Source organism: Phalacrocorax aristotelis, chromosome 9 (assembly GCF_949628215.1).
Source record: "Phalacrocorax aristotelis chromosome 9, bGulAri2.1, whole genome shotgun sequence".
Taxonomy (NCBI): Eukaryota; Metazoa; Chordata; class Aves; order Suliformes; family Phalacrocoracidae; genus Phalacrocorax; species Phalacrocorax aristotelis.
In genome coordinates this window covers 4,949,444-4,968,697 of record NC_134284.1, presented here as the reverse complement: position 1 = coordinate 4,968,697, position 19,254 = coordinate 4,949,444, and the positions used below count along the sequence as shown (strand labels likewise).

The following is a 19,254-nucleotide window of genomic DNA, read 5'->3' as shown; positions in this document are numbered from 1 at the left end:
CACAGCACTCAAGTTAAATATATGTACTTCAGAGAGCTAATTTTAGAGAAGGACCTTTTGGACTTGTTGACAGACAGGAGGCGGAAATGGCTCCCGAAGGACTCATTACTCCGTTGTTGGACAGAAATAGCCTGGGTAAGCCACTAGGGCCCACAGCACCTCAAAATGTAGGCTTCCACAGCCCCTGTGGTATCAACTCTACCCGTGGCTGAGCATGCACATTGTCTAGAAGCACTCCAGCAGCTGGACCTACAAGATAAAGGATGCAGCCATGCATAAAAGCCCCACTTCAAATGTAGGCCGAGGACCACAAGCTAACCAGCCCTGACACAAAGTTTCACCTTTTATTATTGTCCAACAGTGTGGTCCAAAGAAGAGCTAGAAACATAATTTCACCATGAAAATGTTTTTGTTTTCGAAGCGGTATTTTTGTTATCTGATCTCATAATTACATGTTTCTCTCACAATACCTGTTCCTTCAGGTGTTTAATTCAATAAGTAAATCAGTAATTTACTAGAACCAAACTGGGAAGAAACTGCAATGTATAAGGTAAATAATGCATATTAATCCTATAAAGATAAAAATTTGAGTTTATATTCTGATTTTGACTGAAACATTGAAGAAGCTATTTTTTCCCCCACTTACTCAAACTAACAGGGTGTGTTTACGTAACTTACTAAAGGTGAGCATTACTCTTAAAACTTTAAGAAAAACTAGAATCACTGAGGACAAACTGCTTTAACTGCATGCCAAAGCCAATTTCAACTATATTCTTAAATATATATGAGAACTGAAATTTTTCATATTTTAAAATGTATAGTGGCACTTAAATTTTCATGTTAATTCTTAACAAGATTTAGGTATAGTTAACTATATAAGTAAAGTAAAACTATAATAATAATAATAATGATATAAAAATAAAACTAAAAATGAGGACCATACTGTGAGGAACCCAAAGATTCCTTCCAAATGTAACCTTCCTCCATCCCTCACTTCCACCTGAGTGTCACACCTCGTGCTGCAGTGAAAGCAATCTGCTTTAGAACATGGCACAGGTAAGGCCAGTACATAAAGTTACCAAGATTATGAATTGACTCTGTTACATACATACCCTGCAAGTTAATTAGTATTTTAATCTGTAAAATGTGTCCAGAGAGCAAGGATATAAAAAATGCATCCTATTACTGTGCTATATTACACTGTCTCTATCATATTACACGGTGCCATACTACACTGTCTGACATGAGTAATGGGTATTACTGGAGTTTCAGGCATACGCATGTTAAAAACAATCAATAACTGCTTCTATTTTAGCTATTACTGAGTAACCTCATTCTGACTTTCTGGGATTTCCACTGAAGAGGGGTATAGTTCAAATATAGAAGCATCATGCATCATACAGGCATCTTTTGCACCAAGAAAATGGCACTGAAGATAAATATGCATGAACAGCTTTTTTTTAGTATAGCTTAGGTTTGCTGCTAGATCATAGAATGTTTTTCCCTCATCATTAAAGCCTCTGATATACGCTCTAAAGGAAAGAAAGCTGATCTACTTATAGATGAACAGAAGGCGTGTGAAGAAGACTTGCTAACAATACTTCTTTTGCATGTAAGTGAGAGCAATTGGTATAGCACCTGGAAAAGCACACTACTCAGATAGAAAACTCTTGCCACTGGCAAAGTTTATGGTATTAATTTGTAATGGTGGATTTAGGGAAATGTACTAAACTAATGCTCATTTACTTGCATAATTATGTGTTTTCTACAGAAAATGACAGGCTTTTACCTTGCCAATACTGGCACTAAGTTAATGGAAAACAGGACAAGGCGGGTGTACAAGTATGCCAGCACTGATGAATGTCAAGCTCAGGTTACAGATTTGCTTCTGCATTAACATTTGTACAATGTGCCATCTAATGCATTACCCTTCAGACTCTTAAATCTGTTATTTTAAATATTTTCATTGCAGTTTAGCTTTGATTATTAATCTGAAAGGCAAAAAGTTAAACTGTATCTTATCATCTTTGCCACTTGATATGTTAAACAGCCTTCATACCTTAAATCCACTTTAATAAGGCATGCAATTATTAAAGCATTACAGAATGGCCCCAGAGCACACAAGCTCCATTAAATTTGCTTACATCTAATTACGCCTGCCTGAGGCAGGTGAGAAATTGACTCTGATAAGATCTTTCTTTTACCTGTAGCCAAAAAAATAAAAAGAAAAAAAAAACACCTCAGAGTGATTTTCCAATCTAATTGCTATCTACAAGTATTTATGGTATTCTCTCCCTCAATGAATAGCCCACAAAACACTCTTTGTGCACTAACTAGTGCGTTTTAAGCTTTTTCAAGACTGTAGAATACAAAAGACAAGCTCATTTTGCTTCGGGCATAAGACAGGTCATCAGTGATGTCTACTTGTGAAATAGTTTTATCTATTATTTTAATCATATATTTTCTTTAAAAAATAATTCTGATGTGAAGAACATGTTACACATTCTTTGTGGACTTTTATTTTCTCTTCATGTCAGCATAAACAATGAAGGCATTCTATTTTATGGAAAAGTAACATAAATATAAAAATGTACTTTACATGGCCTGAAAACTATTCCTTTAATAAAGATTTTCTTTTTCCTATTTAAAAAAGGAAGTGTTTTATAGCAGAAAACACAGCATTTAATTCCTATGTATTTGTAACTGGCCTTCCAAAATTCAGGAAAATGCTATTAAATTACGTGGCTTGTTAGAAATAAGTGAATGAGGGAATGTGTTATTTCTTATCATTCTAATCCCACCAGCAGCTCTAGCAGATCCTAGAGAACAATACAGCAAGACCGTCATAGTGATAATGTAAAAACTAGTTAGAAACTATACCAGCTAAAGAGGAACAAATAAATTAGAAAAAGAAAAAAAGAATTAATTAAAAGTAATGGAAATCATCCAGTCTAAAGGGATTATAATTCAATTCTTGGTTAATATTTAAGGAGAAATTACTTTGTTATAAAGCATGCTTTAAAGAAAACAGACATTAGGAAACTGATGTAAAAGTTGCCCAGATAAACCTGCCATCGGACTTCTAATGCAAGATTATACAACCCTATTTTTTAAACACACCTCTTTAACCACCGATGCCACTCACACTCTCGTATTATACTAGCCATTCTTTGGTACAATGGACTGCAAATCTATACTCAACACAAAAAGAAAAGCTCCTTTGGTCACACTTTATGCTTAAAACCTCATTTGATACTCTCAAATGAAAAACTGCGTAGAGGCCTGAAATGAATAAATTGTACCATTAACATGTTTCTCATGTGCTTCTTAGGGTTATAGAGCACGTCATTCGATAAGCCTTCCTTATAAAACTTCATTTGACCTTATCTTTTCATTCAAACAATGAACAAACAGCTTATTTTTCATATTGATTTGCTTCATTATACAAACCTCATCTGACACATTTGACGATGAAAAGACATGTTGCTTTTCTGGTATACCAAACAACTACATTGTAAAACCCATTTTTTTTTTGAAGGCAACGATGAACTCTTTCTGTTTGCTATATGCTTTACCAACTCAAAGACTGTTGTTACACAAAATGTTTTGGCCTCATAATTACATTTTGTTTGATGTTAATTTGTTGTATTTCTATTAAGACTTTCACAGTTGCTTTATAATACTGTCTAGCCACCAGTCTGCATCATCTATAAATGACAATACTGTGAACCTCTGAATTATGCATATATTTTTACTGCAAATCAAAACCAAACTAAAATAAAAAAATTACAAAAGGAATTTGATGACTATGCTAGGAAGAATTACTTTTTAGCTTTTCCATGTCTTCTCTAAGAATGAACTGCATACCGATAAATTAATTATTCAGACATCATGACAGTTATTCAGCCATGTAATTTAAAAAAATTTTGTTCATATTAGCATTTCTTATTCTAAAATATAACAGCAAAATTTCTGTTTCGCTCTGCTATGTTATATATTTGTCCATGGAAAGTTTCAGCAGACAATATTGTTCAGAATCTGAATACATACCAAAAGCTGCCACTTTTATGATTATGGCTTGAATGTTAGATGATATCATTTCCTTAAGCAATATTTCCTGGTTCCGACGCCAAAGGTAAGCTAAAGGCTGAAGATTAAGCCTTCTGCATCTTAAAAACAAACAAAATATTGGATAAAGCCAAGCATTATGCTTTTACACAGCTTGATTCATGTAAACTTAAAGAAAATTAATTTCTCTCATTTCCTACCTTTAAATCATTTTTCTTCTACAATTTCAATTACGATACTTTACTATTCCTACACTTCAGTATATACATTAATTCTAATATTAAAAAAATGAAATAAACTTCTTGTGAGTCTAATTTGTCTATGTAAGTAAGGTGTAACTCACTGATGTAAACAGATTTGCACGGGAACACAAGTAAAATAATGAGAAAATGCATTCCTAAAACTTTAAAGACAAGTGATCACTTTTTATGAACACAGCTAAGGCAAGAGTTACCACTCTGTGATAAATGTGGCACACGTCACTAGTACAATATGCTGCATATGTTCCTCTCAACAAACCTGTGATTTGGATCAACACCCAAGGAAAAGAATCATCTAGGAAAATGTATACAGCTTGTGATACAAAGTAACAACTTGTTAATATAATTGTAATTATTTGTTTTGATACATATCATATTTAGACAGCATTTGATACACAGCATTTGATTGGTTATCAAATTAGAGAATCACTAATTTGCACTATTGATAGGTAACCCTTCTGCAAACTGTCAAGCACCATCAGTTGGTGATAAAATGTGTAATGCCTAGGTTCCTGAAAGACTTAAACACATTTAACTATGGGACTAGCTCAGAGCACTCAAAAAATACATTTATTTGTCTAATTACCATTGTTTATCTAATATAGGGGCTTTCTCCCATATGCTAGATATACCCACCAGTATTAATGTCAAGACTTTAAACAGATGTTTAATTTTGGTGTGTAAATCTACAGTTAGCACCCATATAATCTGATTGGTTTTGTTATTACTTTCATACATTTTAACAGAGCACTAACCTGTGAAATTAACAGAAACATTCAGCAACTCTGAATGAGTAGTAGTTCTTTTGGGTGCCTAACTTTAGCTAACAAATTAGCTGAAACCAAGTAACCAGGATGGTTTATGCGAAACAACTTAATTGCAAGGGGTAAACATACAGATGAATGTAAAAAATTTTTACCACTGAGTGACCCTGCAATTAATCAGGTCTGTTTGAAATATTGTCGTGTCCTGTCAATCTTTTGGCTGTGGTAAAAGATCTGAAACCCACAACCAACAAAAGCAATCTTTTCTGAAACACCTAGTAACATGATCAGGCAGTCATGAATATGTTTTAAGTGGAAGGTAAAAAAGAAAAAGAAAGGAGCTATTTCTGACTACAATCCACCTATGTAAAGTGTAAAGAAAACATCCACGCTGTGTAACTTGCTGATGTGAGCCGAGCTGGCACAGCATTAACTTCACCATTCTTAGTTCATAAAGGATTCCAGAGATTTGCTTTTATCAGCAACAAATAACTAATGAACTCATGAAATTATAATTAATTTTTAACACAAGGTGGTTTTGCATATATAGTGATAATTTTTTTCCAGACCCAAATCAAATCTTGGCCTATATAACAAACATAATTGCCATTACATAATCCTTTTTTAAATTAAGACTCTTAAAAGTATCACAATCTACCTAGGCTTAAAGGGTATGCACAGTAGAAATGACGAATGAAAGCTCGTGATTAACAGTAACGGATTTTAAATTTTAAGGAAGTAAGGGAAGATATGCACAGAAGGATTCTCTTACATTTAATTCCTCATAACAAGTTACAGGATGTTCTTTTAAAATACAACTCTGTTGAAAAATAGAGATACTTGACCACAACATTGTAGTCACTGGAACCGAGTGACCTTTCTGTTGAAATCAAAGATCTGAACCTACTCAACTATTTTCATATCAAAACTCAAAGTATTTTCAGCAGATCCACGAGAGACCTGAAGAGCAATCCAAAAATCCAATACAGTCTCTACTGGATTTTTTACTAATGGACACACAGTTCCAGGAAAAAAAAAACCAAAAGATACTTATATTAAAAACGTAGCGAAGTGGTTACAACAAAACGTGAGAAATAAAGCAACTGCCTCTGCACCAGAATTTGAAATAGAAAACAAACACGTAAAGCACTTTTCAGAATGTGTATATTAATAAAGAGTAATATTTTCTTACACATCTTCAACTCGCACTCTCTGGTAGTCAGAAAGAATGGCTCCCACAGATACACCCTCCACTCCTTCTTTGTCCTGAAAGAAGACGTGGAATATTAATGATAGCAGTTTGTGCTGGCCTACGCAATAGAGGTTCAGTATGCCTACTAGCTGAGTCAACCAAGCCTGTCTGCCTGTGCCCAGTATATGGAACTGAATGGGCTGGAATGCAGATCTTGCACAGAAGAGAGCAGCACAGCCGACCTACTATTACTTTAACACAGCAATCTACGCAGCTCAAGTACTGTTCTACAGAGGAAATAACCAGGGTAACTGAAAAGTACCAGATTTGACAGCTTATCCTAACGTTTTCCTGACATCCTGGAAATTACTTCCAGCTCTTCACTATAACTGAGGTATTAGCTACACCACCTACAAATAAATATCAGCAACACACAGTCATGATTGTTAATTAAACTTTTAGCATTTGTCGCACCACGCAGCAGAAGAAGGTGTGAGATTACTCTTTATTCTAACACCAGAACAAGAAAACTCACAGGCAACTTACTCGACATCACCTTTTAAAAATTTTGCTATAATAAAGGTTTTCCAAGACACATTTTCTCTGTTTCATTTAATTACCTGAGCTAACAGTATTTTTTTTGTAAACACACTGAGAATACAACATTTGAAAATGCACATACTTACACTATTTCGCAAGCTTTTGCATTTTTAAGTTACCTGAGTCCCAGTCAACATGTGGAATTTACTTTCTTTTCCTAACATTTGCTCCAGCTAGACTTCAGTTAAAGTTGTGTTCCTCCTTTAACCAGGGTTTATCATAACTACACAGCGTGACTTACCTTCTGGATCTGCCCAGTTAGGCAGCAACCCTGTGAAATTTGCAGCAAAGTTTACCACAAAATTTTCACCTATACACCTAGATATGAATCTCAAAAGCAAATCAGTCTTTGCCTGCCATGGTACTGAATTTAAAATTCATTTTCAGTTTCTTATCAATAAAATGATGCAGAAGGTGGTTTATTCATAATTATACTGTAGGAGAGAATTTCCTGGTTTGTGTCTGTGTGGGATCTTCTTTCCTCTTTCTATTATCTTATTCTTCTTTACATTAACTCTTACCTCATATTCGCCCAACCAAATTCCCATCTATACTTCTGGTTTAAGAGTCTCTACATTTATCAGAATTCCTAGCTATAGTAATCTGAAAATTATATCACGGTTCAATATAGGTACCTCTAAATGTCATGAACGGACATATCATTTAATATGAAACTTAATGCCAAATCATACAGGACTCAGTTTGACGCTTCTCACTTAGCCAGAAGTAATAGTAGTGATAAAAATTAATTTTGGCTTATCTATCACTGTTCATCATCCACTGCTGTTATCATCATTATTATTACTATTATCCAGCCAATATTAATTCTGCTTCTCTTTGAGCTTTCTGTGCAACAATGTTCCAAAGCTCTTTTCAGAATAAAGATAAATCACAGACATTTCAATTAACTCACCCATCCAGAATTACATTTGTTATAAGGTAACAGTTATGTAAGTAGAGTTTTCTTTCAATAAATTTGCTGAAATGATTGATGAAGCCTTCTTGGATCTTCAGATACTTCTAAAATGTTTTCCCCGTGCTCCTTTGTGTCATGCAATTTTGATACGCAGTTTACCTGTACTGCTACAATTGCACTTAAGTTGCATTCTTCAAAGTTCTTTTTAGAAAGATTATGAAGTTAAATCGCATAAGCGTCTTAGAAAACATGACAGCTAAGTACTGTTTGTTTGTATTTTTATGTAAAAATAATAACACTAACAATTCCTTCAAAATGTGCTCCATCACAATGTTCAGACACCACCCAACATGTCCAGAAATATTACCTGCATTTCTGCTTATATGAACAATTAATCACAGGCAACATATCCTCAAAGGTAATAATCATGAAGCAGTCCATGCACAGGATGCTGACATCACGAACCAATATTATTAAAAAATTAATACATTAAGTATTAACTGTCCGTGTTTCCAAGTCACCACACATCTTTGTGTGTGAAGGAATGAACTTAATACGCTGTAATATATTTGTAATGGAATCACAGAACCAGAACGGCTGAGGCTTCCCACTTTTTGCAAACAAACTTGGTACTCCGGCTGTGAAGTACAGGCAGATAATCAGAGACTAGGGCAATATATGGTAATAAAACGGAATTCCTTCACAGGGATAGAAGTATTCAACTACAGAAAGGAATAAGGGAAGACAAAACCAGAAAAACACTGCAGAAAAGCATCTGCATTTATGTGATCATAAAGCAGACCAGGGACTAGGGTAGGGTCCGATGGCAAGGGAAGGGTAAAGCAGATTTAGCCTACGATCCAGGGAACAACAACAAAACTAAAACCACAAAGAACTTCTAGTCACCTCCACAGACTCCCAGATACTTAATGTTCAAATGCTTTTTCATTACTACTTCTTCGTGCAAGGTAGCATAACAATACAAATGATACACTACATCTAATATATCAAGAACTGCAGGATATATGCGGGGTTCCTGCAGCTAGGCACCGATGTGTCAGGTACTACTGGCATTACAGCTACACTACAAATATGTTCAAACCGTAAGTATTTATTACTTCATGGAACACACTAGGTTCAATGATCACAGTAAAAACAAGCAAAATCTGTGAAAAAAGGCAAACCAAAGAATTATTCAGATTTTATACTTATTGAGAGTATCAGAATTCTTTTGCTTTCATTAAACTGCCAACAGGTGAATACATTAGTGTTACACTCTACTAAACAGAGCTGACTGTAATCCAATCTTTACGTTTTTCAGATTCCGTTAAGACATGAATCAATTTGTTCTTATGAAGAACCACGTGCAATAGAAAGTCACTAACTAATAGAATACCAACCACCGACCACTCTACATTTTTAAAAGACTTTATACACATACAGTAACAGTAGCCACCTGACCTTTCTGGCTGAATCCATCACAATATGATGACATCAAGACATGCTTAATGGTAAGACTGTGACCATTCCTTTTGATTTCAGTAAGACTTTGCTATTAAGTTCTGCATGCTCCAGTTTACAGGACTTTTCCCAATAAAAAGAAAAAAAAAAGTAAATCTTTTATGGTCACAAAGTAAATAATTTTACCTACATTTAACTATATGTATATATTACATATTTCATCTTCTAGACATCCACTTCTATGTTTACAAAATAGTTCTCTTTTTTTATAGTTGGAAGACACAGAATATACGTTCTTGTAAAGCACAGTCCTTAACTGTTAACAACCAGAAAATAACTTTGAATTTTCTTACAATCCTCCCCTAATTGCAATGCAAGGATAAGCACTCTTTTCTGATCCATGCAAATATCAACTCTCAGACTGCCATCACAGCTGCAATTAGTACTACCATCTACTGGAAGAATAACAGGAGTCAAAGGAATGAAATCACATCACTTAACTCTAATATTACAGTACTTTTCTGATAGCAGGTCCATCCACAAGATGATCCATAAAAATGCATTAATGATTCTAATAGTGAGGTATTTCAGAAAGAATTGGTAGAAAATAACCAATTGGATGTAGTATTCATGCAAAAGAGTAGGGAGAATACGTTTAAATAATCTTTCTGAAGTCCTTGTAAGAATGAGATGTACAATACCTTTATTAACAGATTTTTAAAGAAAAAATAGTTCTGTTCATAGCTGAACGTTTGGAAACAGAATGTATTAATGTAAATAATGCCTGCAGCGGCCCCAGATTTCCTGTCTTAGACCAGCATAAAATTGTATTGCCACCAAATTTCATCTACAATAGGCCCCTCAGGTTCACTTGAAATGTTCTGAGCTTTTCCTGACTATTTCTATCGAAAATAAGTTATATATAAATTAAAACTGTTCAGCCATAGTGGCTGGATAGTGAACGATATTTAGGAAATTATATTCAGCATATGTTTTCCATATGTTTTGAGGAAAGTTTTAATCCAATGGTTTATCACAGAGGTTTTTCTCTGATTTGATTAAAAAAAAAAAAAAAGGAAAAAAAAGAGTGCTTAGATATTCTGGAAAACCAGACACTAAAGACCATTTAATAACAACTTTCATTGTTCAGTTCTAAGTTACCAGAGGCAAACTACCCCATCAACTAAGTTCATTAAGTAATGTTTTTGAAATACCTGATACAAACAAACACAAGGCTGTACGACTGTTTTCTCACAACTAGAGTAGTCTCCATGGCTACATAAATACACACATTATACACAGTTTTCCATATTCTTTTATCATAGACTCCTAGAATGGTCAGAGTTGGAAGGGAACTTAAAGATCACCTAATCCAACCCACCTGGCATGGACAGGGATACTTTTCCCTGGGTCAGGTTGCTCAAAGCCCCATCCAACCAGATCTTGAACACTTCCAGTGACGGGGCATCCACAACTTCTCTGGGCAACATGTTTTGTAACACATACACTTCTCTTTCCTCACCAAAACAAATAATATGTTTACTGTTATCATCACAATATTTATTATAGTGCATTACAAATCTGTTATTACCATGACAGTTTCCATTATACATACTCTTCTTTCTCTAAGAATTGGAAATAAATAGTTGTATCGGAGATAGAAGACAGTAACTATATCACAAACCTCAAAAAATTTGTGATCCTATAATAAACAAATATGCAGTGAAATTAATACCTGTAGGACTTCCTTCCATGATTTCCCAAATACACATTTCCACAGAATCTCCTGTTCACCCATGAAGATGGCAACTGATGTGCCCAATACATTTTTTAACAAGCTCACAGAGCAATAAACATGTCTGTTTTTTAAAATTCATTCTGTTTTTCAAGTTCTTACAAAATGTATACATCAGCAAAGATACTCAGTACGAAAACACCCTCAAATGAAAAAAAAAAGTACCTGAAAGTAGAGACAAGTGTCCTGTTCTTGTACAAACACAATACTTCTATATGAAAATGAGCTGCTTCACAGACCTATTTGTTTGGGATTTCAAAAATTCTAGCCCTGAATTCTAGAAACTTTCAAAATCATCCTATGGTAACAGAATTTATAAAGCCATTATAATCTTTAAGGTTACAGAACTTCTATTAAGCAATTGTTGCAACAGTGGCCCAAACTGGATATTGAAAATACCAAGTAGATCACTCATAGGTTTTGTTTTGAGGTTTGGTAGGTTTTGTTTTGTTTTTTTTTTTTTTAATTATACATGCCTATACCACATTTAGAGGGTGGATGTGCATGTGTATGAACGTGCAAACATATGCATACACACACAAACACAAATATCTGTTTGTGTACGTATATACATATGTATATATGTACATAAGTATAAAATGCATCTTGAAGTTAGTAACAAAAGAACAGAAGACTCATTGGCTGCCTGCTTACAAGCTATATTTAATCTGATTTAAATAATCATATACAAGATGTTCTGCACTTATTCTAGTTTATTCCCTTTCATAATATGTATGTTTTAATCATCTTTTGAAATGGCAGTACATCATGTCATTTTTCAGTTGTGGTTAGCATTCATGTTTAAAGACTTTTGTCAGGGAGCCATTCACCACCATCACTTTTCGTTTAGTTTCTCCTGATAGTAAAGACCAAACATGAACTTCCATCACTGTCCAGACAGCAGCTTCCACAAGGAAAAAACATCGATATACTTAATAAATGCTTTGAAATGGGAGAACTAGTTAATATACTTACATACCATGAAATGGAATAAATTCAATCCCCCTATTCTGTGCGGTTCAACAAATCAAGGTTGGAGTAACACAAATTCAAGAAATTAGAAGATCTGAAGGGAAGAAGGATAGAACAGAAAAGAGCTATGGTCTAACAGCCTTCAGAAATTCCTCAACTGGACAAAGTTTACATAAAGCCTCGTTGCACAGTGTATTCAGCTCGGCACCTGAAGCATACAGACTAACTGAAAACTAGTTCTTCACTGTATTCACTGTTTGGTACTGAAAGTTGTTGGACGTTTTGCAAACAGAGAGTATTTTGTTTCATTCAGAGCTTATTGTGGTTAGCAGAGAATCAATCCTAGAATCGGTGGTGCCAGGTCTTGGGTACTACACTTTTTAATGTGGAATCTGATCATGTTTGGTACCATAAATAGCATGTTCACAAAACTGCAGTCTCAGCACGGGTAGAGCAGGCTGACGCCTGCGGGCTAAATATCAGGGATCTGCACTGAACTCGAAAGCCAAGGAAGTAAATTTGGGAAAATTCTGGAGGAAAGATGTTAGGTGCTATATCACATGAAAAGTAACAGAGAATGGAAAAATGTTCAAGGAAAGTTCATATGGAAGGGTGTTTTTTTCTTGGGTCGTCTTCTTTTTTGTTATTATTAAAGAAGATGTCGGGTACTGCTAATTTAAGAGATTATTTATACTACACGAAACTTTACTAATATGTTGCTAGTGCAATACGTTAGTCTAAAGTAAAAATAAACTGCTCTCTGAAATATCGGGATAATGCAGAAAGCATTTATACTCAGCGTAGTATACTCTGTCACAAAGTCTTACATCACAAAGTATGTAACACGTACATAAAACCAGACAATAAGCATAGATGCTAACAACTTTTTATTTTCTATAGGACTTTTTAAAACTTTTTGTTCCCCTTCAAAACTACCAAAATTACTTATTGTAAAAGGTGGGCATAAAAATCAACTTTTAAAAAGCATCTAAATAACACAATTTTTTAGCAGCAGTATACAGCTTTTTTATGTACATAAGATAATTATTAGCTGTGTTTTAACTGTAAGCGAAATTACGCCATTATTAGGTCTTGTTATAACCATTAATTTATTCCTGTTCATAACATTCTTGAAGAATAATCTTCATGAACAATTGTGTTAGAACAGCAAATTGACCTTTGCAACCATGACTGTACTAAAATGTACAACTTTTTTAATGCTTCGTATTTTTAGAGATATATTTTTAAACAGTTTGATGAACAACACAATTCAAAATTGCTCCTCTCTGTGTATCATAAATTACTTTTAGCTGTGTTTTCTATCAGAAAATAGGAGAAAAATTGAACAGTTTCTTGAGAGCTCTAAAACATCAGTGCCATGAGTATGCTTACTGTTATGTTGTTGTTAAGGTAGCTCTGTAATACCCACGCACAATACTGGCTGAATACTGGTTCACAGCTGAAGTAAAATATAGACAGAAATATAAGAGTAATTTATGCTAGCACACTGTGATTTCAATTTTGCTTTTTTTTTTTACTTCAGTGACTGAAATTCAATTAAGGGTAGTGACGGTAATTTGAGGAAATCACAGAATCACAGGTTGGAAGGGACCTGTCTACATATGCGTTGTAGCATATAATACTGACAGAAGTATTCTACTAGTAAGTAAAATATTCATTGCAGTAGTATTAGTACAGAGGTTTTCTTTAATTTCACATTTTAATGTCTTTACCTGACCCTCTCAGAGTTCAGCAAAAATAAAATTAGCGCTAATGTTTTCGATTTAATTAGTATATTACATACACTCTAATTATTAGTGGGAAATGTTATATTAATGAATGTAAAAGTTAGCTGTAAATTACCTCGGAGTTATTATCAATTTCCCAAGTTACTGCTCCTTAAGATAACCCTCTCCCTATGGTCCTTCCGGTAATTTTTCTTTGCCTGATAAACATGATGATTAAACAGCACACAGTGCAAACCTTTGATACTTTTTAAATTAAATCCATGCCCAGCCTAAGGGCTGTGTCTGATTTCAACTAAATGTGTCAGTTAATCAGATAAAAAATTATCAGCAACTCAAAGAAACAGCAGCCTTAGGCTTCATCAGCGCCAGAGAAAGCTGAACAAAATAAGACATACTGACAATATCACATTATGAGTAAAGGTTACTGCTAAGCATATCACTGCAAATAAGTATTCACCACCTTAATAATGTCTATCTTAAGTGAAATATTGCATACAACAGCCAAAACAATATCAAAGAAAAAGGAAGTGCTAGACCTCTGCCTATATGTGCCTGTTCACGTGTACTGCAAGAAAATTTGAACATTCCTATTCAGAAAAAGCACAATATCCCTAAAAATTGACTGATTAGTACAGATCTATGTAAGAAACTGAAGTATAAATAGCTGAAGAATGGTTAAACCGGGTTTAATTTTCAACATTTGCTTCACAGCTTTGCCACAATAGTTAGTTTTATGACCAAGATATAAAACAGATTATCTCTAAATAAAATTGTCTTCCCAATTAATATCTTCCTTGAAGCTTGCATGAGTAACAGAAAACTGTTACACATGCTTAAATTAAAGATTTTTTGTGTCTAAATAATGATTATCAGTTATTTGCAAAACTTCAAATTAAAACACAACATATTTGCAGGTGTGTGGCAATATTTACATTAGGAACAGGACTTTTAGGCTTCTGCAGTTATTTGAGTGGAAAATTCTTAAATATGAGTTTTGCCTTATAATTTGTGAAGCATTCTAAGATCACTTATTATACTGATTTCAAACAGAGTAGGTGATTTTTCTAAGCTTTGATATGTCTGTCAGAGGCAGCTGCAAGTAATCAAAGACAGTATGGAAATATCCCCGAGACATAGGGATATAACAACTCTACTTCAAACTGAAAAACCGTTGTTTGGTAAGGTTCTGCGGACTAGCTATGAATCGCACAATTTGTGGATCACTACACATCATCTGGGACTTTCCTGTCTTCCACTTAGAGACCTCAAAGCATGTATATCTCATGCCTTCGTTCCTTAGGAAGAAGGAGTTCCAAAAACAGGGGTGGAAATTTAATGCGGATTCACATGAAATCCCTGTGTGAACACCTTCATTAAGAACTTCAGTAGTCTTCAGTGGGCTTAGCTTAACTCACTTCAAAAGTAAATTACTTTCAACAGTAGTATCTATACAAGGAGACGATACTATATAACTAATCCACTTTAAAAGCTAATTAGATTCATTTTTACGAATGCCCTGCATAGGGCACAGATAGACACACAACCACCCTTAAGCAAAACTGATGGCCTACCTTCAAGAGTTTTACAAATGCAATTATTGAAATATTGCATGCACACACACACACACACAAAATCTATTAATTCAGTGTAGGGGGGCATTAATCAGCTCTCAGTCACAGCTTTCAGTACGTAATTGCAACGTTTAATTAGCGTATGGTCCTCTTGCTACCTGGAAGCACCAAAGATTCAGGGAGACAGTGCAGGGGCGCGTTTACATGCACAGGAGCACATGCACACACCACTGCAAATGAAAAAGGTCAGAGAGCGAAAGAGACAAATACCATTCTCAAAGTCTAATATCAAACAGAAGTATATTGAAATACTGTGGTTCAAAAGGCTAGAATTAAATTCTAAATAGTAGAAACGGAAAACCAGGAAAATCTTCCACTATAGTCATACATCACTCGATAAATGCAGGTTTTCCTGATATACTGATTCCCCATTTAGCTGCATTTACAAAGTGAACAATTACTCTTAGGAATTACAAATCATTCATTAATGAATGTTTTTATGTTATCTCATATATTAACTGTTTTCAGAGAATACAAGCAAATAGAGACATCTTTTTGGATACACTATTTCACAATTTGTTTTTTCTAAATTATTTCATTTAGATTGACTGATTCATTTTTTCCAATTAAAAATAAGTCATGGTAAAAACAATGCATTTACTAAAATTTAATATAGTTAGATATACCTATCAAAAAAACCTAGAGTACTAAAATAAAAATCAATAGACTTATCCAGTACTGCAAAGCTTACCTAAGGACTTTTGTAGAGAACTATAAGCTTTTGTTTTCTTTGTGCAACTCATGTGAGTGCACGAGGCCTACCTGCCATCAGCAGAAGCTGCAAAGTCTTTGACAGGGAGACCACAGTCTGCAGCTGCACAAAAATATTTTTTTTTTTGTTAAAAATTGCTTTTGTGCAGAGATTTGGTTTCACATAAATGTCTGTGCCACCTTTGGGATTTCAACTCTCAGATGCTCAAATAATTACAGAGCAAACTTGCCTGCAGACACTTCTTTCAGGAAATCTTATTTACGAAATTACCTCAACGAAGACCGATTACTTAATTTGATAACCAAATTAAGCATGAACAGTCAACTCCAGATTGAATAAAAGACATTACACTGTAACAACAAGATGCCAGTGAACAACTATAAAAGAGTCAAGTAACCATACATATTCCTGTTCCCATGCTAGATCAGATATTATAAATGTTGGTGATTCTAAGTGTAACTATTTTGCAATCAACAGCAATTATATCAACAGCTACTACATGAAAGACAAAGCAAATTTATGAACACTTTTTACACATTTATCTAGAATTAGTAGCCAACCACTGTGATTTAAATTTAAAAACTAAGTGTTTAAGATACCAACATATACAATTACGTGTGGCTTCTTCAGAACAGAAAAAATAAAAAAGAGAAAAGTGTCTTCGCCTTATGAAGGCAGGTACTGGCCTATACCATTATGTTCTAGATCACTGTCTTGAAGACAAACCACTTACTAAATCAAGAAAAAGAAGGTCAAAGGAACATTAGTTTGCAGTTTCTAGTCAAGAGAAGATCCATTATTTAGATAATGCAACTCAGTCCAGTTGCATCATACTCTCTGTCTTCAGGCAAGGCAGAATTTCACTCTTGGATTTCTTTCCTTAAATAGTATCTTTAACAAACCGTAAGATAGCCAAAAGCCAGCCTTGATAAACTAAGTTCTTAATCTACACGCAAGATTTTTTTACTTGCTCTACATTAGCTTTTGACCGCATAGGCTCCATGTGGACCAACTTCTAGATGCTAATGGCAACCTACCCCTCCACAATGATGACCAACAAGACAGACACCCAGTACAGAGATCCAAAACAAACCCTGAACAGACTCTACAGCTTGCTCGGGTTACCTGAGGTACGCAGCATGGTTTGGATAATTCAACTCATTAACAGAATTCTGCTACGGGAAGGTACACTAGGAAAATGTCATACACGACTTAACTGTCTAGCCTCATTTATTTCTATATGAATATTGTCAAAGCAATGTTATTTAATGAAGTATTTCAGAACACATGCTGGCAAATACTGAGGCACATAAGTAACTTCATTCACGTTACTAATTCTGTGAGCAAACAGGGTTTTTTGCACAAGTAAAACAGCAGACAGGCCAGGACAAAATTCTAAGTTTTCCTTTTGTTGTCCTCTTATAACATATGACAGGACAAGACTCAGAACCATGGGAGAAAAACATGCCTTAAATGAAAATAAGCTATTTTGTCTTTTAGAAACAGATCTTCTATTCCTCCCTTGTTTCCTTGTGAAGAATATAGCTTCCTAAGAGCAAAGAATTTTTTTTTAGATTTTTCAAAAATTAACTCTTATATACTGTAACGTGACATTTAAAGGAAAATAGTTCCCTGCTTATTGTAACACATTATAAATCATGTAAGAACTTCAGATTAAATAAGTCAATTTTATTGTCACTAACAAGTATGACATGTAGGTATGTTTATATACACTTAGATAACTCACTCTCGCATATACTACAGCTAAGAACATCTTTCAAAACTGCACTTCATATTTATGAAACCTATTTAATGTGCATTTATATATACACACACACACAGAGATATACATGCACTCTCACATCACCACTGAACTCTAGTTACTTTAAAAGGAAAAAAAAAGACTTTTAAGAATACAGCAATTTGCTTGTATTTTCCTTATGACTTAAACTCCAAAGAACTGTACAAAAACTTTACCTCTTAGAGAATATCTTTTCATAATACGAAATATTCAGAGCTTTGTTACTCCCTGTATCTGTAGGAAAGAGATACTAAAAGTATTTATAAAACACATACTCCATCAAAATTTAGCTGTCAAACTTAGCATTACGGCAACTAGCCTTGAAGAAATAGCATCTGGAGCATATGGTACTGGAGCAAAATACTACATTCTGTAAGAGGAAATGAACTTCCACTTAAGGTTGACTGAGGTATAATATTATTCAATGCAATATTTGAACAAGTCATGCAAACATTGTCAAAAGTGTTCATTACTACCGCCTGAAATGTTGATCAGATTCAGTAATTTGAAGTACTTGAGTAAAAAACATCTAATATGATAGACATGAAAAACAGCGTTTTGGCCTGACAGTCCCTTGAAGGCAAAGCTGAAATTCCACCAGTAAGTCTCAAGATTCTTAACTTAGACTTTTACAAACAGTTAATCATGCCTGCATCACTGCTGAGGGTGCCATTTAACAACACGAACGTGATTTATGTAACTAACACGCAATGAGCAGATGCAAAATATTTGCAATCGTTCCTGAATTGTCACAAAAACTATAATGCTCAAGTATCTGTAGAGTAATTAATAAGTTCAAAATTTTTAACTGTTCATGGACAATTTACAGAAAACCCTCTTGCTTTCACTTTCTTCATAGCTTTTTTTTTTTAAATCAAAACTGAATCATCACCCAAAGCATCAAAGTCTCAATTTTTAATATAAAGCTACTATTTTATTGGAGACTGTTGTAGTGGCATGAGTTATTGTAATACAAAGTTATCTTATAATGAATGTATAAGAATAAAGGCATGCTTGAGGGTGCAAGATTTACTTTACCTCATTTGGTATTACTCTAATGGGAAACTGTAGGCCACTATGGACAAACAAAAGTCAGCTGGCAGGAAAGCTGCACAGTTTTCACCTGAAAACATTCTAGGAGCTTATGTTTATACATATAAAAGTCTTAAAACATTATATTCAGAGTTAATTTTCTCTAAAGGTTATTTGACAAATTTCATCTTTGTTGCTACTTAAAGACACTTGAGAAACCTAAACCCAGACTATATTGAATTCTATTTGCATAGTAAGGCAGCTCAGGCCTATTGCCATACTAATAGTAAAACTTCACCAAC

General features: G+C 34.3%; 1 protein-coding gene across 13 annotated transcripts in view; it reads right to left on the bottom strand.

The window, feature by feature from the left end:
* The window catches only part of DPH6 (diphthamine biosynthesis 6), a 208,811-nt gene that overhangs the window by 154,277 nt on the left and 35,280 nt on the right, over window positions 1–19,254 (bottom strand). For all 13 annotated transcript variants that reach the window (XR_012662249.1, XR_012662251.1, XR_012662253.1 and 10 more), the window contains exons 4-5: window positions 6,285–6,358; window positions 4,051–4,169 (exon numbers count right to left, since the gene is read on the bottom strand). Coding sequence is in view for 7 of the 13 variants with exons in the window: in XM_075103244.1 (XP_074959345.1) it covers window positions 4,051–4,169; window positions 6,285–6,358 (193 nt within the window). In the remaining 6 variants the exon portion in view is untranslated. The remainder of the gene's footprint in view (window positions 1–4,050; window positions 4,170–6,284; window positions 6,359–19,254) is intronic.